This window comes from Salvelinus namaycush, chromosome 3 (genome assembly GCF_016432855.1).
Source record: "Salvelinus namaycush isolate Seneca chromosome 3, SaNama_1.0, whole genome shotgun sequence".
In the NCBI taxonomy this organism is placed as follows: Eukaryota; Metazoa; Chordata; class Actinopteri; order Salmoniformes; family Salmonidae; genus Salvelinus; species Salvelinus namaycush.
In genome coordinates this window covers 69,365,871-69,388,505 of record NC_052309.1, presented here as the reverse complement: position 1 = coordinate 69,388,505, position 22,635 = coordinate 69,365,871, and the positions used below count along the sequence as shown (strand labels likewise).

General features: G+C 42.7%; 2 protein-coding genes across 3 annotated transcripts; one reads left to right on the top strand and one right to left on the bottom strand.

Moving 5' to 3' along the window:
* The first annotated feature begins 176 nt into the window (after nt 1-176).
* On the top strand, nt 177-4,462 carry LOC120036277 (apoptosis regulator BAX-like). 2 transcript variants are annotated; one of them, XM_038982765.1, is made up of 6 exons: nt 177-236; nt 1,799-1,847; nt 2,519-2,683; nt 2,802-2,937; nt 3,100-3,204; nt 3,323-4,462. In XM_038982765.1, the coding sequence occupies exons 1-6, from the start codon at nt 206-208 to the stop codon at nt 3,419-3,421; spliced, it is 585 nt and encodes a 194-aa protein (XP_038838693.1). In that variant the 5' UTR covers nt 177-205; the 3' UTR covers nt 3,422-4,462. The 2 variants fall into 2 exon arrangements, with proteins under 2 accessions (XP_038838693.1, XP_038838687.1); XM_038982759.1 differs by lacking the exon at nt 177-236 and having other exon boundaries at nt 813-1,847.
* On the bottom strand, nt 3,738-22,355 carry LOC120036304 (mitogen-activated protein kinase kinase kinase 14-like). Its single transcript, XM_038982779.1, has 16 exons — nt 22,225-22,355; nt 12,100-12,367; nt 11,912-11,993; nt 11,503-11,737; nt 10,754-11,134; nt 10,510-10,644; nt 10,282-10,411; nt 8,946-9,074; nt 7,910-8,017; nt 7,632-7,789; nt 7,319-7,469; nt 6,816-7,148; nt 6,558-6,670; nt 6,252-6,393; nt 5,971-6,071; nt 3,738-5,803 (listed from the first exon to the last, which is right to left on the bottom strand). The coding sequence occupies exons 2-16, from the start codon at nt 12,356-12,358 to the stop codon at nt 5,639-5,641; spliced, it is 2,622 nt and encodes an 873-aa protein (XP_038838707.1). The 5' UTR covers nt 12,359-12,367; nt 22,225-22,355; the 3' UTR covers nt 3,738-5,638.
* Nucleotides 22,356-22,635: the final 280 nt, after the last annotated feature.

The following is a 22,635-nucleotide window of genomic DNA, read 5'->3' as shown; positions in this document are numbered from 1 at the left end:
TTTGTATTCATTGCTGATTAAACTTGATATACTCTTAGTATTTTATAAATTGACTACTCATAAATGTTATCGGCCCTCTGCGTAGTGCTCTTACAAGCTGGCATTCATGAACGAGCAACACGAAGCCACTCCTCTATTACTGTAAACATATGTCACATGACTGCAGGCGGAAGCATACTCAAAGTAATCTTAGTAACGTTATAAGATGGCTACGCCGTCGGGAGGAGGCGATCCAGGTAAGTGACATAACTATGATAAACACAATCGATACGGAACCGTGGCACTGATATCGTAATTATCGTGAGCCGGGACTTAAAGTATTTGTCACCGTTTAGTTAACTTATTTTAGTTAACTTGTTAAATAATTGAGGTTTGTTGCTGGTTGGACCCAGCCGCGTCGAGTTAGCCAGCGGGTTAACTAGCTAACATAACACCCAGCCATCCCATCTCTGGAACATGCCCATACACATAACTAGGTAAGCTAGCTAGCTAGCTATCTATCAATCTCAGAAAGTTACATTATAGTTAACTTGTTTTCTTTTCTCATCAAGCTAGCTTGTAAGCCTGTAACGTTATGTGATAGTCTGTAATAAACCGTTAATTGCTATATACATATACACCCCAAACATTCTGTTTTGTATTGGATATTCGGTTTTCACTCGTCAATAGCTATTGAACCAAGCATGCCATGACATGGAGTATTGTGACCTTATATTCTGAATCAGGGGAGGATGGAGAACAATCGACACCTTTTGTGTGTTAATCTTAGATCTTTTTGAAGATTGACATCTGATAAGAAAATGAGAAATTCACACAAAAAAAGCTATGGATTGTTCTCCATCCTTCCCTGATTTAGAATATATTTTCATTGTCATGGCATGCTTGGTTCAATAGCTATTGGCGAGAGAAGCGAATATCCTATATAAAACAACCTTTACCTTGGTATTGAACCATATACCTACCTGCTCTCTAAAAAGTCGGTTTAACAATACTTTCCTGGGGATATTTTGTCTCAATGAAGATGAAGGACAAACCACACAGACAATCGGTATAGTAAGTTTAAATGTAATTTTATTCAACATTCTGGCAAGGAACATTTACAAGATTTTGCAGGCATTTGTTTCAAGCTGTTTATACCCATTAATTGTGTATTACAGACTGATTCGTCAGACTAGTATGTGGGTGCTAGCTAGCTGTGTTTAATAAGTCTATTGTGACTTACAATTAGTGCATTTATCTTAAGATGGTTAGGTGGGACAACCACATATGGGGCGACGGGGTAGCCTTGTAGTTAGAGCGTTGGACTAGTAACCGAAAGGTTGCAAGATCGAATCCCCGAGCTGACAAATCTGTCGTTCTGCCCCTGAACAAGGCAGTTAACCTACTGTTCCTAGGCCGTCATTGAAAATAAGAATTTGCTAAATAAAGGTAAAATAAACGTAATTGGCAACTAACCTACCTGTAGTACATCTTGGGCCAGCCCAACTGTTACTAATGTCCGCTGAGAAAACTTCTGAAAATGAGCCAGCTGGTGTTTTAACTTTCACATTAATTCATGTCGCACTTAACTGGTCATGAGACCTGCATACTTCCGTACCTACTTGTTCAAAAATATCTTTGTGTGGCACATTTCAATCATGTTTAGCCCATTACATAATATATTTATGACGCTACCTACGTGACTCAGTCGGGAGGACTTCAAGAGTTCAGTGTTAGCCAGACATGGGCATTGTCTTAAATTGCCTCTACCTGCCGTTGGTTTATGTTCTGGTAGTACTCTCACTCTTTGTGTTCTCAGGTAATGGAACTGATCAGGTACTAGAACTGGGAAAAAGATTACTGACAGAGTGAGTATACCTTCTTGTTTACTCCTGAATTTGATCTTTATTCTTTATTCACATTTGTCTGATTTAATCAGGCTGTAATACACAATTTAATTGGTACATATAGCCTGAAACATTGGAGTCCAAATCATAAATGTTCCTTACAAGCCAGAATGTTGAATAACATTACATTTGAACTTACACTACAGGTTGTCTGTGCGGTTTGTCCTTCAGCCACTCAAAATTTGAGACAAAATATCCACAGGGAAGTAATGTTTACCAGACTTTGTACTGAGCCGGTAGGTATATGGTTCTGTTGGCTTGTATTTTTGGTGTGTATTTTCAATCTTCTGACGAATGCGACGTAAACACATGCACAATATGTAAACAATAGCCAAGCGTCAGCGAACCACAGATCAGACGTTGCTCGCATTCATCTGATCTAAAAAGCCTGGTAAACAATACTTTCCTGTGGACATTTTGTCTCAAATTTCGAGCGTCTAAAGGACAAACTGCACAGACAACCAGTAGAGTAAGTTCAAATTAAATTTTTATTCAACATTCTGGCTGAACATTTTATAAGATTTTGCACTCCAATGTTTCAGGCTGTGTATACCAATTATTGTTTGTTACACCCTGATTAATCAGGATCACATATACTAGCTAGTTGTTTACCCGTGACCCTCTCTTCGCAGTTTCATCTACGAGCGGGTTCGTCGCCATGCTGACAGCAGTACTCAGTTGTCAGTGTCACGGACCCAGTTGGGCGGGAGTGAGCTGTGTGACCACAACGAAAAGAAACTGGCCCAGTGCCTGCAGCAGATTGGAGATGAGCTGGATGGCAATACACAACTCCAAAGGTATCTTAAACAAAGGACTTAGAAAGGGACTCCAGCTCTTTGCTTGAATCGATATTCACTTTGAATTGACCTCTGGAGTTTGTGCAATACTCAGAGTATCTCGTGTTTTCCCCTTCAGTATGATAAATGATACTGCACTCCAGCCCAGCCAGGAGGTTTTTATGAGTGTGGCCTGTGAGATCTTCTCTGATGGAAAGTTCAACTGGGGCAGGGTGGTGGCACTCTTCTACTTTGCCTGTCGGCTGGTCATCAAGGTGAGGGTTGTCAGTGGTTGTTTTATTTAGCTCTCCTTTCTCTCTCAATCAATCTCTTACTCTCTTGTCCTCCGTTAGACAAAGGAAACGGGGCTCATCTCAGTCGGAATAGATTTGGCTTCTTCATTGTGTAATAAGACAGCATCGTCTTTCTCTCCTCAGGCTCTGTTGACCAAGGTCCCCGACATCATCAGAACCATTATCAGCTGGGCCACAGACTACCTGCGAGATCATGTGATCAACTGGATTAGGGAGCAGGGTGGCTGGGTAAGGAATCAGTAATGCGCTTTCCCCAAATTGACTTTGACTTTTTTTTTTATAAATGTGTTTTTGAAATTGTAGTTGTGGTGATGGTTGAAGACAATGGTCTCTTCCAAATTCTTAGGAGGGAATCCGTTCCTACTTTGGCACTCCCACCTGGCAGACCGTGGGGGTGTTCCTCGTTGGAGTTCTTACCACTGTGCTGGTCATCCGCAGGATGTGAGGGGGAGGAGAGCCTGAGAGAAGAAAGGACAAAGAGGGAGGGACATAAGACTGGGTAGTAGAGACAGACCTGATGTGAGGGTAAATGGGAACTGTTTCTGGGGAAGGAAAAGGTGAGGAAAAATAGAGTTGGGAATGGAAAAACGGCAACGTTTGGACCTGATCAACCACTCCTCTTTCCTGCCCTCCATCCATGGCAAAGGATCGAGTCAGATTCAAAGTTCTTCTTGCCTCTGTTCCCTACACCGCTGAAAATGTGAGCGGCTCTTGACCGCACATACAGGAGAGAAGGATGGAAAGAGATCTATAGACTCGGCCAGGGCACATCTTTTAATTAATTTATTTTTTTATTTCTTACAAACAAACAAGTCGCTGCATGACATTTTGTTGCTTAAGTCTTATGACATGAACTGATGACATTAAATCATTTCCCCCCCTCAGGTTAGGCATGAGAATCTCCTATGCTTTCCTGCTGTGCTTTATTTCTGTTGCACTTCTCCCATTGAGTCTCTCCTTTTTCCTATCTGATCATTCTCCCCAGCCGTCTTCATGGTATCTCTTTGCTAGAGTATGCATTTTGGGGTGTGTGTCTGTGAGCATCTACGTGTGATCATAGGATCAACAGATGTTCCAGGTACGTGTGTGTGTGTGTGTGTGCGCAATTCTACTGCGCACACACACAGCACTGTCCTTCTCTCAGACATTTACCTCTCTCTCAGCATAGTGTTCAAAGTACTGTATTCTATGGTGGGCTATTTAAAAGTAGACTATACCATAATCCTTCACAATCAAATGCTCTTTTTATACACCTTGTTAATGTGTTAACAAATAAGGGAACTTTTTCTTATTTCTTTTAAGTTGTCAGTGCCTTTGTCCTTTTTTCATTTGTACAATAAATTGCTTTGATATTGTTCAAATTTTTTCACTTTTTCTATATATCTTTTGTAAAACTCTTGTCCCTTGAAACAATCTTTTTGCAATGACAGTTTGTTTTTGTATGTTGTAATATGAACATAAAATAAAAACATTTTATGGATTGCGATCCTTATTAAACTGTGACATATTTGGGGAAAGATTGTGGGGTGTGAATGAGATGAATTTAAAACTATTGCCTGCTTATACACAAGTTCTCAACTGGAAGCAAATCCAGAGTGTCTAGTAGTAATGCAGTAGTTGGATTGAATCTTTTCTATTTATCAACAAATGGATATGAAATTCTCCAGAGTAGAGCTTTTATTTCATGACATGATTCCATGTTACTGTAAGGTACACAGGGTTGAGATGTTAACATCCTATTGGCTCAGTGCTGTTGTTGGGTGTGCTCTAGCTAAGTACAGAAAAGGTCTGTCATTTTTGGACAGCTGTATAGAATTATGCTAGGTCTATAGCACTGTTGGACTTTCCATACCTTACTTTGAGAAAAGGCAGTTGTAGCTTATTCACATTAACCATTGTCTCTAAAGAGAACACAAACACCACATGTGTGTGCTCCTGTAATTTACAGAGATATCCATTTATAAGAAACCCATGACATTTGTCCCTTTATCCTCTACGGGATCGGTGTCCCTATACTGGGACGATTGTTGCTAATGTGACTAGAATTACGTAAGTAACATTTCCAGGACATACACATGTCTTATATGTGCAGAAAGCTTAAATTCTTGTTAATCTAACTGCACTGTCCAATTTACAGTAGCTATTACAGTGAAAAAAATATAATTTATTGTTTGAGTGCACAACAAAAAAATGATCACGGCACTTGGTTTGATACATTCACCTCTGAAGGTAAATAATGTACTTACATTCAGTAATATTGCTCTGATTTGTCATCCTGAGGGTCCCAGAGATAAAATGTAGCATAGTTTTGTTTGATAAAATCTATTTTTATATTCAAATGTAGGAATTGGGTTCTAAAGGTTGAATCCCTGCCGTTAATATTCTCCTACATTAATTTGACATTTCCACAAACTTCAAAGTGTTTCCTTTCAAATGGTGTCAAGAATATGCATATTTTTGCTTCAGGTCCTGAGCAACAGGCAGTTAGATTTGGGTTGTCATTTTAGGCAAAAATTGAAAAAAAGGGTACGATCCTAAAGAGGATTATGCATAACACACAGTTTGATAAAAAGCAGGATAGACTGAGACAGGCATACAGGAGTGAGTCTACAGTCCTGATGCTTGATGAGACTGCTACTGATGAATGGGGGGAGTTGATGGCTCAGCCACGAGTCTCCAGCACCCCCTCCTTGACCCTCCATCTCCAGGCCTGGCTGTAGTCAGGAGCAGGGACACAGTGGAGCAGGAGGCCAGAGTCCTGCACCTCCTCATCATGGGCCACTGGCTCCCGCTCCTGAGTCTCCATGGTGAACACCTTCTCAGAGATCTAGGGGGGAGAGAGAGACACACAGGTGTAAGAGTTATTGTGGTGTAATGAAGGACTCTGTGTAGTCGCCTGTGAAAAGGACAAGAGCATCAAAATGAAAATATGATTGTGCATGACTTGTTGTCAGGGGAGGCATATTGAAAAGTCAACCATGAGTCCTCACTCACCTGGTTGCTGATCCCCGTGGCAATGTGGCCCACCTTCACCCTGCGTTTCTCTCGGATCCGGATGCTTTGCCCATTTACGTCCGTGATGCAGACGTCCACTCCTGAGCCAATCACAGTGCAGAGAAACAGCCAACATAAGTGCACTGCACATGCTTTCTTAGCATGAATTATATCTCTATGGGAATGAGGTCCTATCCAGTGGGAAACAATATGACATGATCCTCTTATCTAAACATCCTGAGTTGTAGCACCTTCCAGGGTCAGATAACGATGTCACTCACCCTCAAAGCATCGGGGTGGAGACAGGTGGCTTTGGTGAACCAGCCAGTCCATACTGAGAATCTGTCCGTCAGGTTGGCTGTTGTAGGAGAACACGCCAGAGCTGAGGTCATCACCTGGGCTGATGGACCAACGGCCAGAGTCCTGTAGTCAGGGAGGAGGGAGACGGAAAATAGAGGGAGAGCCGTGAATGGGTTGATAATGTGACCGAGAGATCCAGATACCAAACCACAGAAACACATTACACACCCTACAGCTGTTCATATTATCTAACATGTCAGGTATGGCAGGCTTGTATGATGGGTTACCTTTCTGTCCCATAAGTCCCTGTTGGAGTAACATTCACTGCTGCTCAGGCAGGACAGTAGCTGCTCCTGGGTTTCTGCTGAGTGCAGCTGAGACAGACTGGTCAGGTAGAACTCTGCAGACAAGCAGAAGAGGAGCGGTAAGAACAGAGGAGTTGACTTGAGTTGATATAGACACACACAGATATACATCAAGTAAAATGAACTAAGATACACAGACTGACAGACAGCAAACACGCAGAATGTTGCACCAACCCTTACCTCTCTCCAGTTTGCGCAGTTCAAGCTCAGACACGTTGGAGGTGACGTCGGCCATCTTGGGATTTTGCCATTCATGGAGTTGTGACAGTAGAGAGCGAGGTGAGTCTGGAGGTGAGGTTGTCTCCTCTGTGTCTGCCTCACTGCCTTCCTCCTCCTCATCATTGTTCAGCTCCCTGCTCCCTGGGTTCATGGATTCCAGCAATAGCTTATGGTTCTCCTCAGAGCAGGTGTCTCTGCTGAAGGGAGGCCAGGGCTGGCTAGACTGGCCGGGGCTGTCATCTATCTGTAGGTGCTCCTTATAGGACCCTCTGATGGGGCTGCTGAGTCCTCCCACTAAAGACACACAGTAGGGTTGTTAGTCAGTTATAACAAAGTTATAACATCTAAGGACTGATCTAAAAGCAGTAGGTTTGTTAGCCAGTATTCACATGAACATGGTTAACAGCCACAGTTTTTAACATCTAAGAACTGATCTAAGAACAGTGGCGGTGCTACACCCTCACCTTCTCTCAGAGCTCTGGCTGCTCTTCCCTTGAGCTCCGAGGCGGAGGCCCTCTTGGTTGGCTCCTTCTGTAGTCCCACCTTTATGACATCAGCAGTGAAGGGACTGCAATCGGGCGGGATCTCCCTCAGAGGCGGTGGTTCATTGGCTATCTGTAACCATAGCCACATGAACAATCAATCCACGACATGAAGATTCAATCCAATCGGAGGCCTAATATTGGCTCCAATTTTCTTTCTTTTTTTAAACATCAAAAGCTACATATGTGTCACATGTCAAGTAGGAAGACAGGTTGGTGTTGTGTTGAAGGATACCTTGAAGTACAGTGGGCGGGAGTAGTATCGTGTCCAGGGCTGGCAGCCATTGAGCATGTGCAGTAACATGCAGCAGCTGCTCCACACGTCTGCTTTGGCTCCGCGGATTTCCCCTTTCACAATCTCCGGGGCCATGTGTGTCTCTGTCCCCTTCAGATCTGCTTCCACACACATACACAGAGTATACAGTCAGACATGACAACCATGGTCAAGCACTTTATTGTTTTGGTGTATCCCTCTTTTTTGTCTAGTGGGGTCTTGAGTTCATATTTTGCTACCTCCTTGGGATGCACTTAGGCTCTGTCCACCAATGTCCATTCTCTCCGAGTGTCCAAAGTCACACAGAAAAGTGTCCCTCCCATCCTCTGACAGCAACACATTGTCCGCTGCAACACACACACACACACACACACACACACACACACACACACACACACACACACACACACACACACACACACACGCACACGCACACACACACACACAGGAAGGCATGTTAATCTATGGCTATATACTGGATTTGGTTATTGTTGTTCTATAATCCTGGGATGAGACAGCCATATTTAGCAGCACTGTAGCTATGCAGACGGGGCAAGGTTCTGGTAACCAGGGGGAAAAGAGAGTCAAATCCAAGTCATGTTGGCTATTAAGAAACAGCTGTTGGGGAAGGAATGAATCTGGGGCTTATAGCATAATAGACAAGCACCAGGTGACTTGACAAAACCTCCCTGTTGTATCTGTGCCTGTGGTGTGGCATATCTGACACCAGGTGGCGTCTGAGCACTGAGCCATGTGGTTCCGACTGTCTATCCTTTGCTCTGTCCTTTGCTCTGTCGCTCTCTCTCTTCCTCTAGTTCTGTCTCTCCTTCTCTCTGGCTGGCGAGCGCATGCGCCCTCTAAAGAGCAGCGGTGAGTCACGCTGTGGGAAAGTCCCGGCTTGGCGCGTTCTCAGCCTGTGGTGCTCTGGTTTCACAACACAGGTGCTGGAGATCAAGACACGATCTGCGACTCTTGTGTTCCACATAACTGCAAAAACAGCCGAGAAAGAACTTACTCTCACCAAGGCAAAATATGAAACAAAATATGAATAACCTGAACGTCTGCTTCTCTATTTCTCTTTACATGTGTCAACTGTCAAGACACAAGTCTTTTAATTACTGTTTTAATAGCTGCCATAATCAAACACTGTAATCAAATCTATCACCAGAGTCAGTCTACGTGCCCAGACATTTAGTTACTGTGTGTTTTATGAACCTTCTGGTGTAGTTTTGTTCATAAGTCAACCATTTTTCATTATCTCATGTCTCGGCCTACCCTTTATGTCCAGATGCAGCACTCGTCTCTTCAGCAGGTGTTCCAGCGCCCCCAGAACCTGACAGTGGTAGTGTAGGGCCAGGTCCTCAGGTAGCCGACCCCTCTCTTTAATAAGCTGACCCACAGAGCCTAGAAGCAGATAATAGAGAAGAGGGCAGGAGGGGTCAGTGGGTGATGGAAAATCACCTCAAAATTATAGTGGTGATCTGAGGCATCCTTCGAGAAACTCCAACAGAGGTGTCTAGTAGTGATGCCCTGGTTGACTCATAAACCGGACGGGTTTAGGGTCATTAAATAAAAAAAGGGGTAATTTGTAAAAAAATTTAAATAAAAGGTTACGTCAATCCACGGAGGCAAAAAGGAGTTTATTCAACAAGAGAAAAGCTTTGAAATGTTGAATATAAAGAGAAAGGAGGGCCAGAAAAGTAATGTTGGGAAAATATTTGGTGAAATGGGAAATGTGTGATGATTGTGAGGCACTATACAAATTCAACAGTCACAAGACGGGGACTTCAAATAGGGAAGTTCAAGGGAACTGTAGCCTACTGTTCAGATGGGTTAAATGGAAACTGAAATCTGGACACTGACTGTAGGTCTATAACCTCTCACATAGCGTAATATTAACTCCTTCAAAATTAAGGATTTCTTGCAGTAACAAGTTTAACCAAATGTAGGCAAAATTCTGACTCAGGAATAGGAGTGGAGAAATGTGATTTCTTTCTATCAGCATCTTGAGAGAATGCAAATACTCAGTTAGTACCTCTACAGATGGTATCTATCTTTATCAGCATCATAAAAGCTGATAGAATTTCAACCACATAAAATATTCCCCCTTTAATTATTTGTTGGTCCCTAAACGTTTTTGCTCCATGAAAGAAGATGACAGAGAAAAACTTTACCGATGTCAACTAGATTAAAGCATTCATTCTATTGATTTATGACAATCTGGTGAGCAGGGGATAATATAGTCTTTGAGGGCAACATAAAATGACAGAAGAAAAGCTGCATCTATTTAATTATAGACAAGTTGACTAACAAATAGTCTACCAAAATGTCTACCAAAAATTATAAGCAGAAACATATCTAAAATCAGGAGAAAATCTGCACCCCCTGTCAAAAAAACATTCCACTGTCTTTGACTGTAGCCTACAGCATTTTTCTATGTTAGCGGGTTAGGGTCGGGCCTCAGATTGTCACTTTATCACATATAGTCTGGCGGTTGCGGATGGGTTATTAGCAATTGTGGGTGGATGCAGGTGAACAAAAAGCTTGCCCGCGCATAACTAGCGTCCAGGTCACTGCCTGAAATCGAGGTACAGTATAGTGTATAGCGCACCAGCTTTGAGGTCCATGAAGAGGACAACGTAGGGCCCCTCTCTGATCACTCCGAAGAGTTCCACCACGCGAGGAGACTTCAGGGCACTCCACGTACCCACTTCCTCACTACTAAAACTCTTCAGGAGAATCTGGGAGGAAGGAGAGGGAGGAGAGAGTTCAATAGTTATCAATAGTGAGAGATAACACACATATAATGTACACACAGAGAGTGTAAGTGCTGTTGTACCTTTTTGGCGCCAAATCTGAAGTGTGTTCTGTTGTCTTGCACACTGTGCACTTCCCCGTATGACCCTGTGTTGATAGACTTGCAGAGGCTGTAGTCCTTCCCCTCCCTGTACTCATAATTCACAGGCTGAATATTCTAAAAGGAAATAAGAGAGAACAATTGGCCGAGTGAATAAGGAGGAATCAGAAAAAGCCACAAGTAAACAACCGCATTTATCGACAACTATTGCAGTCTGGAAAGTTACCTCATTGAAGATCAGGCCCTCGTTGGTGTCAGTCTCTGAGACGTCTCCCTCCTTCTCCCTGACATCCCTTTCCACGTCTTTGCAGAAGGGACCTGCGTAGCATCGGTCCTCCAGACTGACACTGCCCCTGAGCCCTGCTAGGGCCAACGAACAGTCTCCCACACTGCTGAGAGGAGAGTCCGAGTCACTCTCCTGCCCATAGGTGGAGAGGTTGCAGGAGGGGCTAAACACCTGGGGGCCCCAGCAGGGGTGGGAATGGCTGGGGCCCCTGTTGCAGCCCTGGAGGGGGTAAGGGGGGCGTCTTGTGTCATGAGCCTCTAAACTCGGGATACTGCTACTGTAGGAAGTGCTGATGTTACTTAGGGGCTCTGAAGCGTCCTCCTAAAGGGGAGAAAGATAAACCAACCACCAGGTGAATAAAGGTGACTGTCTGCCAGGAAAGAACTTTCACCTCCAGGTGATAAAACTGACACTGACAACTATCTATGTGGGTGAGGCTTCAAGACTATGGACACCTGAAAGGAAGCTTTGTCAGACAGTCAAGAGTTCTCTGAATCCCTTCCTACTGGTTGGAAAGCTAATGTTTGTGCTAGGATGTTTGCTGATAGAAGCTCAAACACTATATGAGACTGTCTACGGTTCATACTACAGACTATGAATCATAAGAAAGGCACTTCAAGTTCAACTAGAGTTCAACGTCATCCATTTTGTGTCTGACGGTAGGATGTTACAGGGAGTGCTCATCTTACCTGGGTCTGGATCAGTTGAGGAGAACTGCCAGTCTGGGTCTCCTGCTCAGGGACACCAGAAGGTACTCTACGTCTCTGTCTCTGCTTCCCTGTCTCCCTCTGCTCCTCTTTCTTCTCCTTCCTCTTCTGTTTCTTCCTTGGCTTCTTCCTGGGTGAGCAGTGGGCCGGGGAGCCTGGTTCGTCCTGGTTGGAGGCTGCGGTGGAACACGCCACATTGTTGTGCTCTGATGAGTCCCTGTGGAAGACATAACAGCAATACCTGTGTAAATGCAGTACTATCACGAAAACCGAAACTGTAAGACATTAGTGGTTTTACTAATGCTTTGTAGCTAAAGAAAACCAAAGATTGAGATAGTTGGAAGGAGAGATAATGTTGGAGTGTGTTATGGAGGGATAAGTGATGTCATACCGGTTGATTAAGCAGTTGGGGGACCCGACATAGGAGCGTTCGGAGCAGGAAGGGCTGAACTGCTGGGAGTCTTGGGTTTCACCTGGGGAAGCACAGACAGCAGGTGTTAGCTTGGTGCCATTCTCTCTCTCTCTCTCTCTGTAAATAATTCTATCAAAACTAGTATCGCCCGTCCTTAGTATACTCACATTCAGCCTGGGCTATGAACGAGTTCTTTTGATAGTTCAGTGGACCTGCTTCACCCACTTGTTCTGCTGTGCCCTGTGTTAGGACTTGAATTAGTCTGGGTTTTAAACAAGCCATGAAGTCCCCTTCGCTCTCCTTCCCCTCCTCGTCACTCGTCCTGTCTTCTGGGCTGGGGCGGCTTGGGTAAGACCCCTTCAGCTCTATTTGGGGTGACCCTGAGAATGGTCTGGTCGAGTTAAAGATCCTTTGATTCACCGCCATTCTCACCTGCTGGAGAAGGAAACAGAAAATGATGTCAATTCAGAATAAAACATGGTTTTATCCTGTTTACTAACTTCACTGTTGGTTGGACTATTCAAAACGGTCCATCATTGAACAGCTCAGTGTACAGCACTTAATTTGAAGCACATCTCCACATCAACCAACTTGCTGATCTAAGCGATCCTCACACCTGCCATTAGCAAAGAGAGGAGCAAAGCTTGTGATTGCAGGGACAGCGACTGGGTAATCAAAAACCCCAGTATAGGCCTCCCGGGTGGCGCAGTGGTCTAGGGCACTGCATCGCAGTGCTAACTGCGCCACCAGAGTCTCTGGGTTCGCGCCCAGGCTCTGTCGCAGCCGGCCGCGACCGGGAGGTCCGTGGGGCGACGCACAATTGGCATAGCCATCCGGGTTAGGGAGGGTTTGGCCGGTAGGGATATCCTTGTCTCATCGCGCTCCAGCGACTCCTGTGGCGGGCCGGGCGCAGTGCGCGCTAACCAAGGGGGCCAGGTACATGGTGTTTCCTCCGACACATTGGTGCGGCTGGCTTCCGGGTTGGAGGCGCGCTGTGTTAAGAAGCAGTGCGGCTTGGTTGGGTTGTGCTTCGGAGGACGCATGGCTTTCGACCTTCGTCTCTCCCGAGCCCGTACGGGAGTTGTAGCGATGAGACAAGATAGTAATTACTAGCGATTGGATACCACGAAAATTGGGGAGAAAATGGGATAAAAATTATTTAAAAAAAAAAAAAAAACAGTATAGCTTGTTAACTTCTGGAAAGAGCCTCCCTCATGTCAACTGAACTTCGCACCTGCTAAGAATGGAATAATGGCCGGCTTTGTGTGGCAGTGAAACAAGTCAATCTAGTAATTGTTTATCTCTGCCTTGTATTGCGCCTCGTTCCAAAGCAAATATTTGTTGTACTTTTTAACTCTGCATTGTTGAGAATGGGCTCGTAAGTAAGTATTTCCCGGTAAAGACCACACCTGTTGTATTCGGTGCATGTGACCAATAAAATTGTATTTTATTTTAAACATATCACTTTCTCAACATGGAGGAAGTGTATATGCTTGACACAGAAACTGGATCGGAACTCCTTCTCTGCTGAAACTTCACGTTTTGCAGTGAGCGAATGAAACAGGAAACTCGATCACGGCCTTGTTTTGACAGTTACAACTGTGTAGTTAACACCAGGAAGTAGTTGTGTTATAGAGACTGCTACATGGCATGCTCAAGGAACAGAACTGCCTCAGTTCCACAGAATATAATGTGTGTGTGTGTGTGTCTCTGTGTGTGTGCATCAAGCACGGAGTATGTCTTTCAAATGAAAACCCCTCTGATCTGAGCATGTTTAATTCAGTAAAGAAAGGCCAGAGAGGCTTTGGAACTAGGCCCGCTTAGTGAGCACTGTAAGCGGAGAGCTGTAGAGCTCGGGTTGCTGCATGTTGCATCAGTGTGCCAGCACTTCACAGGAGTTTATCTTTACCCCTCACGTTTGATCTTCCCTTAGACAGGTGCCCTGTTCCCTTTATGACACGCCAAGCTCAGGTTGACTGCCAGGGTAAATGCTATGTAAATGTTTATACCCGGATATGCAAATGGCGTTAGAAATCTCTTAGAACCTGTATAGCATTCAAATAAAACACTCCACACACTGTTCAGTGAATTTTCCTCCACTTTCCTGTCAATCTCTCATTCCCCTCCTCCACACACACTTTGTCTAACCCAGACTCTGATCAGGCACACTAGCTTTCTCATTCACTGATCATCACTTCCTGCTAAAGCAAGAGCTCCGCACACGTACCCCTCCTCCAAAACACAGCACCACACCCCAACTGAAATCAAGTGGGGCGGAAGTAAGAACAGGCCCTTTGACAAAGAACTGAACAGAAAAATAGACGCTGAGGAAGGAAACATAGACATACCGACAGAGGCAGGTCTGAATTGCAGGTCTGCAGTCTCTTCTAGTTATCCGTTTTTCACTAAACTAAACTGAAGTCAAATATTCTGCTAGTAAATACCCCTATCCTTCCAAATGATAACTCACTCTCTGTAATACAGGTCTCTTTCGACTCTCTCTCTCTCTCTCTCTCTCTCTCTCTACCTCACTCTGTAATCTTGCTGTGCATCTCGGTTGCTTGGTGTCGCTTGATCCCACTGGCCCACTGCCAACCTGGGTAGGAGCTGTGATTGGTTGATGGTGATTTACGGGAAATCCATCTCACTTCCCCACATCCCCCCTCCCTCTTTTCCCTGCAGCAGCAGGGCTGTCTTGCTCTTTCTGTGCTTTCTCTTTCTCTCACCTATGCTCAGTGTCTTTCTGTCCCATTTTCACTCTCCCTAAATAATGGGAAAATTAGAGCACATTATTAAAAAGTGCACCCAACAGTGTCCAAATCTAACCTGTCTAACTCTTTAAATGTTCATTTGGGACCCAAAACAGCAAACCCTGAAGATCTAACTCCCCAAAGCAAGGGGCCACATGTTAGTTATGTACTAGACTATGTTATACTCTTTGGCCGCACTTTAAGCCTCTCATTGTGCTGCGTTGGGGCTGCAGAAAGGGGTCAGGGTTCAGGGATATGCTCTTAAAACACACTCACGGTCTAATACAAAGCAAACGATGATGCATGAATAAGCCACTTGATCCCATCAGGCCAGAGTAGTCGCATCAATCATGTCCACAGGAACACCCTGGTTCTGTTCTGCATATAGCCAAAGTTATGTGCTCCCATAAATCAATGATCAAATCCCCTCTGTCTGTATAATCTATAACCTATGATTTTTAGTTATGGGTGTTGAACTCCAGATCTTTAGCCCCTGCTATTTTCCCTTCTTATTATAATAATTTTAATAAATAAAACAACATCAGATTGACCCGTGAGGAATACATGTGAGAATTGTGAGGTTTTAACTCATAGCAGGGAAAAGGTCGGTCACCTTTTTGAGTTTGGGAAGACCTCACTTCCTTTTTTGGTTTCCTCTTTTTTTTGAGAGAGGAACAACACATTACTCAAAACAGAGACACTAAAGGGCAAGGAAACTCAGGGAACACATTTGGACATGTCAAACAGCCAACTCTTGTATCAAATCATAGCAGTGAGTGACAGCTTAAAGCAAGTAGCCTACAGTATATGAATTTATCATCACCCTTGACTCTTGCTTTATTTTACTTGTGATCGCTTAAACAGACCGAATGTGATCATTTTCTATCCTGGGATTAGCCTACATCCTCTGGCCTTGATGGATCACTCACAAGTAATTTGCAGTCTCTTAAAAACCTCTTGAAGAGGTTAAACTATGAGAACTACAGGCTAATGAGTGGTTGTAGAGCTGCACTCCACAGCCCAGAAAACCACTCTGACCATAGGGACCAGTCATTGTGATATATAAAGTAAGTCCTCCCCTAGCTGTACTCAGCATTTGGTAAACTGTGCAGATTCCGTTTTTTGTATCGCTATGTTGTGTTATTACAGCAATGTAACAACTTTGTTATAACAATGTAGGCCCCTGCCTAACTGTCAATGTGACAAAGTAACTGTGTTTGAGGACCTCTCGACTCCCTATCAAAAACACATGCATGAAAAACATGAGCATGATACTCAGTGAGCAGAGGGGTGGGGGACAGTTGGAATCTTGGTGGAGGAGTGAGAGAATGTGGGGGCAGAAAGGACAAGAACGGGAGGAGGGGTGGAAAGGGGATCCAAAAATGGCAGCTAGATTCTGGGGGAGTGAATGTAGACTGTAGAGGATACAACAAAGAAAGGAACAAATAGAGGAACGGCTGCAGATGGAACTGCTGAAAAGATTCAGGATGGATACAAACAGACACACAATGACCACTGACTCATATACGCCCACTCAGATTAGCAGAATACCAGAGGCTTGAGTAAGGACAGCCGAGGGCTCCATCTCCTGCAGGACCTGGATAATTTAACACACCAGTACGCCTCCGCCATTCCTGGATACCTGCCAGTACTTCTGGGCCCCTCAGTCCCGCACAGAGCACTGTTACGAGGCATTCATTCAGTGACTAGCAAGCAACTCATGGGAATCCAAAATGAATGTCTCAATGAGTGAATAACGCAGGGTATCAGAGGGGGTGAAGGCCTCTGTGCATAGCAACACATCCTTCACACACCAGAAAGACAACACCTATTTACTCTGGTGCTAAAAATGCATCATAGACATAGAGAAGGACATTGCTTCTCTTTGTCATTTCATCAGGTTCGCGTCTGGTCCCTGAGTGGAAGACTTTAGCCCAGTCGTGTAGTGGGGGCTATATGCTGTATACCCACTATTCTTTTCAGTGGGCATTGCGTATACTCACTTTTTAATCGTCACTGATGCTGCTCTCTGTTTTGTTCTACGACCTCCACAAGTGTCACAGGACTAGTCTGAAGGTACCAGTTCAAAAAATGTATGGGTTAAATATGTGTTAATTATTATTATTTATTTTTTTTTAAATAAGAAATCTGAGCTTTCTTCTATTTCATAGATATAGGACAGACACTTCAAAACCTTATTCCTTAGGATACATTTTTTGACTGTCTGTTTTGCCATTTATGAACGTGTCATTGAATGCGTTTCTATGGGTAAATTCTATATTTTATCAAATACTTTGCAAATATATATTTGTTTATACCTACAGGGTCGTTAAATCAAATAGCTAAATGATCCATGGTATGACCATCTTAATACAATTCCATATGTTAGGCAAGTATAACCCCCCCACCCCCATACTGACCTTGTGCCATCATACCGACTTTGTGCCATCCCGTAATACCAGCACTAAAACACACAAGGGGCCCTATTTTCAATCAGAAGGTTATCAATGCTAACAAGTACATGTACAATCCCATAGCAAATGCTAGCTAAATGCTAACATGCAAACCTTTTACATAAACTATTTGGAGGACAGACATCCCAGGTCATACAGTTATACAAGTAACTCAAAAATGTTACTCACTGTTTGTTGCACGCAAAAAAAATATATATATTAGACACCAAGCCTCTAATCCAGGAGGCGATTCTCTTCTGTTACCAAGAGGAGCTTGATTGCAAAAAGCTAACCACTTAAGCTTACTACGAGCTCTACGCAGACGTCCGATTCGGAGTGTGGCAATATAATTTTTTGGCACAAAAGGAGCGTCTCTTTGTAATAGGCTCCGGCATTTTACTTACTTTATTACTACCTGAAAATTAAGACACGCTGTATCATTCCTTCCGCAGTGGGGGCAGTGTTGTCGCTTGGCTCCTTAATCTGATCTATAGGCTATATAGGCTACTCGAGTACTTGAACGGACATCAAAGCTTGTTCTTTAACCAGGGATCACAGTTACATTTTGTCCCAATTGCTTTATTTATTTTGTCTTGAAGACAACGTTAATTTGCTTTGACTCTAGTGTTCCATTTGTACATGTGCAGTTGTGACTACCTCATGAAGCTGGTTGTACAAATGCGCATTAGTGACTAACTCATGAAGCTGGTTGAGAGAATGCCAAGTGTGTGCAAAGCTGTCATCAAGGCAAAGGGTGGCTACTTTGAAGAATCTCAAATCTCAAATATATTTTGATTTGTTTAACCTTTTTTTGGTTACTACATGAGTCCATATGTGTTATTTCATAGTTTTAATGTCTTCACTATTATTCTACAATGTAGAAAATAAGGAAAAACTCTGGAATGAGTAGGTGTGTCCAAACTTTTGATTGGTACTGTATATGGGGCAATTTAGCATTTAGGATTTGTTATCTGTAATGGTTATGATAAATTATAGATAAATATGCGCATATTTCTTACCAGCGCAGGCCTTGTGTTAAAAAATGTCAGTACTCTAAAAAAAAAACGTGAATACATGTGAAAAATGTAAAATGCCCATCCTTGCATCAAAGTAACCTATTTTGCATTGATAACCAAATATAATCTCAGCGACTATTCAAACAGTTAAACCAAACAACAAGAATCCACCCAAAAAGGTATTTTGTTTAAAAGTAATAACTACAGAAATAACTAGTTATTATTATGAAATGGTAGAACCTGTTGTAGCCAATTAGCTAGACATGTGCTTTTTTTCTCCCAACATGATGACTTTCTATTTGTAGCTGATATGGGAATGAATATACAAGCAGCATATCAAACTGGGATCATGTTTTAGGTTACATCGGCATGTATAAGAATATTTTCCAGGGCATATTTGTTTTATTATAAATCTGATTATTTCACAAAGGCTAGCTAGCTTGTTATGTTTTTAGCCAGGTTAAAGGCAGCTAGCCAGGCTGCCCAGGGCCAGGGTTCCAGTCTAAAAGCACGGTTTCGAAAAGGTTCCTCCAGTTTTGCTTCGATACTGCAGTTTAACTGATGCCTGGCCCAGAAAGAGAATTTCCATAGACGGCTACATAGAGAAGTCAGATTAGAAAATTCCTAATAAGACACTTCAGTCTTCAACTTTGTGCACAAATAATTCATTTAATTATTCAAATAATTGTAGTTGAGGCTGATTTTTTTCCATCACTCACAGCCGAAGATATTAAAATGTTATATTCATCCAATGTCTGCCATGTTTTTGGATGACGTGATGACGTCGTGGCTGCTCCCTGTGCGTAGGAGATGTTGGCTGTATAAATCGGATGCAACCGAGGTATCCATGGTCCATGAATCGGCGTATGTAAACGTGAGTAGATCTACCTTGAAAACAACGGTTGGACATCTTGGATGCAGTCTCCAGTTCTTATTATATCTCAGTGGCTGCCAGCTAGCTACTACTACCAAGGAAAGTCACAAAATGAAAAAACGTTGCTATCACCCCCTTGTGAATGAGAGTGTGCCCGGCAAGGAAATCATATTACAAAAAGGTTTTCGCTACTCCAAAAATCCCACTCCACCCACGAAGATCAATGGAGTGACGCTTGATAAATAACTAGCTACTATGTCAGCAAACCAAATGCACAACTTCAGAGCATTTAGCACATTTTAGACAGTTAACTTAATAGTTATATCTAGCTGCAAACATTTAGTTGTGAATTCAAACTGTAACTATGCTATTGTGTATGCTGCACAACAGTGAGTGACTCAAAAGACTTCGGTCTCTCGTCGTTGTGTGCATGTAATAACAACATATGACTGGGGACTACCAGTGAGCTTCATAATGTAAAATAATGTGAGAGGTGAAATGAAGAACGCGATCTGCTTTATTGCTGGAGAATTGCACAAGTTGACTGCAGGTGTTTATAAAAGTAGAATCTGCGATATAACGTACTTAGATGCAGAAAGTAAACAGCATAGTGGGTTAATTTTGACAACAACTAAGAGCGTTAAAAGCACGAGACTCAATTTATCTGCTGTATTGGTATATACGGTAGTAGTAGTAGACAATGGACCTGATGGGACAGCTCAGAGCTTCTGCTCTTTTCTGTCCATAAGAAACAATTGGATTGGTGGAAGAGGCAGGGCAGGCCAGGAGCAAGGTAGGAGGGTGTGGTCAGTATACTGCCCAAGCCTATATATTGCATACTGGAAGAGTGACAGCAGACCCTGTACAGACAACTGGTAGAGGGTTGATAGGCCAATTGGCTTATCAAATTCAGCAACTTGTCCAAAAATAGCCTACTAGACTAAATTAAACTGCTTGCATGAAAAACACAAGTTTTGAGGGAGCGTGCAATTCTGACTGCAGCACTGTCAACCAGAGCTGTTGCCAGATAATTGAATGTTGATTTCTCGACCATAAGCTGCCTCCAACATAATTTTAGAGAATTAGGCAGTATGTCCAACCGGCCTCATAACCGCAGACCACGTGTATGACGTCGTGTGGGCGAGTAGTTTGCTGATGTCAACCTCGTGAACAGATTGACAAATGGTGGCGGTGGGGTTATGTTATGGGCAGGCATAAACTACGGACAAAGAACACAATTGCATTTTATCTATGGCAATTTGAATGCACAGAGATACCGTTAAGAGATACCGTGACGAGGTCGAGGCCCATTGTCGTGCCATTCATTCGCCGCCATCACCTCATGTATCAGCATGATAATGCACAGCCCAATGTCACAAGGATCTGTACACAATTCCTGGAAGCTGAAAATGTCCCAGTTCTTCCATGGCCTGCATACTCACCAGACATGTCACCCATTGAGCATGTTTGGGATGCTCTGGGTCGACGTGTACGACAGCGTGTTCCAGTTCCGGACAATATCCAGCAACTTCGCACAGCCATTGAAGAGGAGTGAGACAACATTCCACAGCCCACAATCAGCAGCCTGATCAACTCTATGTGAAGGAGATGTGTCGTGCTGCATGAGGCAAATGGTGGGCACACCAGACACTGACTGGTTTTGTGTTCCAAACCCCTACTTGTGACCAACTGATGCATATCTGTATTCCCAGTCATGTGAAATCCATAGATTAGTGCCTAAGGAATTTATTTAAATTGACTATTTCCTCATATAAACTGTAACTCAGTAAAATCTTTGAAATTGTTGCATGTGGCGTTTATATTTTTGTTCAGTATACAATTCCGATGCTGTGTTTTAAAGTTTAAAAAAGTCAACAATCATGACTTCCCAACCGGTTTTCGAAACATATGTTGATATGTTAAAAATGTTAAATGTTAAAAATCGATGTAATAAATGTATCACTAGCCACTTTAAACAATGCCACTTCATATAATGTTTACATACCCTACATTACTCATCTCATATGTATATACTGTACTCTATACCATCTACTGCATCTTGCCATGTTGATGTAATGAATCACTAGCCATTTTATATGTTTACATATCCTACATTACTCATCTCATATGTATATAGTATATAAGGTAAGGTAAAAAAAATATATGAATGAGTGTTGGTATAGAACGGCATATGCAAGATGAACGGCATAGGCAAGATGATATACTGTACTCTATACCATCCACTGCATCTTGCCTATGCCGTTCTATACCATCACTCATTCATTTTTTTTAATGTACATATTCTTATTCATTCCTTTACACTTGTGTATAAGGTAATTGTTGTGAAATTGTTAGGTTAGATTACTGGTTGGATATTACTGCATTGTCGGAACTAGAAGCACAAGCATTTCGCTGCACTTGCATTAACATCTGCTAACCCTGTGTATGTGACAAAGTTTGATTTGATATGCCCCTTGTCTTTAATATCAGCGAGAAAGAATCCTTCAAATAAAACAGATACACTTACTGTAGAGTTTTGCACAGATCCACAAGCTGTGCAAGCCTCCAGTTGAGGAACTACACTTCCTCCCCAGTTACACTTACACACGTGTTCGGAGCGCATTAGATAGCTAATTAGCACAGGTGGCAACCTATGTCTTCCATAAACAAGCGATGTATATTGGAGATATATTTGGGCGTGTGGGAACACTAACCCAATAAAGGTGTGTAGTAATTTAAACTTTTGTTTTATGAAAACAAAAGGTTATTTCTCTCTGATCTGGAAGATACGTTCCTTATGTTTCAAAAAAACGTTCTGCAGGCGATACGTGTTCATGTTTGCAGCAAGCGTTGGCGACTCTTAACAAAGCACCCCGGTCAGAAGATATTATCGTCAACAGGCCGTCTACTGTACTGTGATATCTGGCAATATCTACTGTAATAGCCTATGTGGCAACTTCGTGCATAACATCTACATGGGTCATTTGTTATCTTAAATGTAACAACTAAGAAGTTATTAAGTAATTAACGTTAAGTCGTTTCATTAAAAATTATCATTATGCTATGGTCGAGAAAAATGTTGAAGCGACTTCACTTCACCTCCTTTTCCTCCGCCATTTCAAATGTACTTCAACCCTTTTACTAAGAAACGTATTAATCATATTCAATTCTGATATCTTTATAGTTCATATTGACTTACCTTAGTTCAGGTCTGTTGTTTTTACAATGATAAAATGCGTCGGCTGTTTTCAGCATCTACACAGTTCGCTAAAAATGTTCAACGTTGAAAATTAGGAATGCGTCATCGGAGGGGTGTAGATCTGAAAATCGAAAGTACATGATCGTTTTCGAAGTTAGGTTTGAATGGAGGAAGTGTGTGGTTCTTGTGTACAATTACTTTAGTAAACATCAAGGCTGCGTTTAAACAGGTAACCCAATTCTGATATTTTTTTCCACTCATATGTATTTTCTCACCAATCACATCTTTTCTCATCCGATTTTTTTCAAATCCAATCCGATTGAAAAAAATCAGAATTGGGCTGCCTGTCTAAACGCAGTCTAAATGTTATCACAATGTAGGCACAACTTTTCTCAACTAAGTTATATCGAA

Coding starts and splice junctions, on each gene's coding strand:
- LOC120036277 (XM_038982759.1), top strand. CDS start 1,723: ATGGGCATTGTCTTAAATTGCCTCTACCTGCCGTTGGTTTATGTTCTG. Junction 1,848..2,518: donor GGAAAAAGATTACTGACAGA/GTGAGTATACCT, acceptor CTCTCTTCGCAG/TTTCATCTACGAGCGGGTTC. Junction 2,938..3,099: donor CCTGTCGGCTGGTCATCAAG/GTGAGGGTTGTC, acceptor TTCTCTCCTCAG/GCTCTGTTGACCAAGGTCCC.
- LOC120036304 (XM_038982779.1), bottom strand. CDS start 12,358: ATGGCGGTGAATCAAAGGATCTTTAACTCGACCAGACCATTCTCAGGG. Junction 10,412..10,509: donor TCAGATTTGGCGCCAAAAAG/GTACAACAGCAC, acceptor CCTTCCTCCCAG/ATTCTCCTGAAGAGTTTTAG. Junction 6,394..6,557: donor GGGACTTATGGGACAGAAAG/GTAACCCATCAT, acceptor CCCTGACTACAG/GACTCTGGCCGTTGGTCCAT.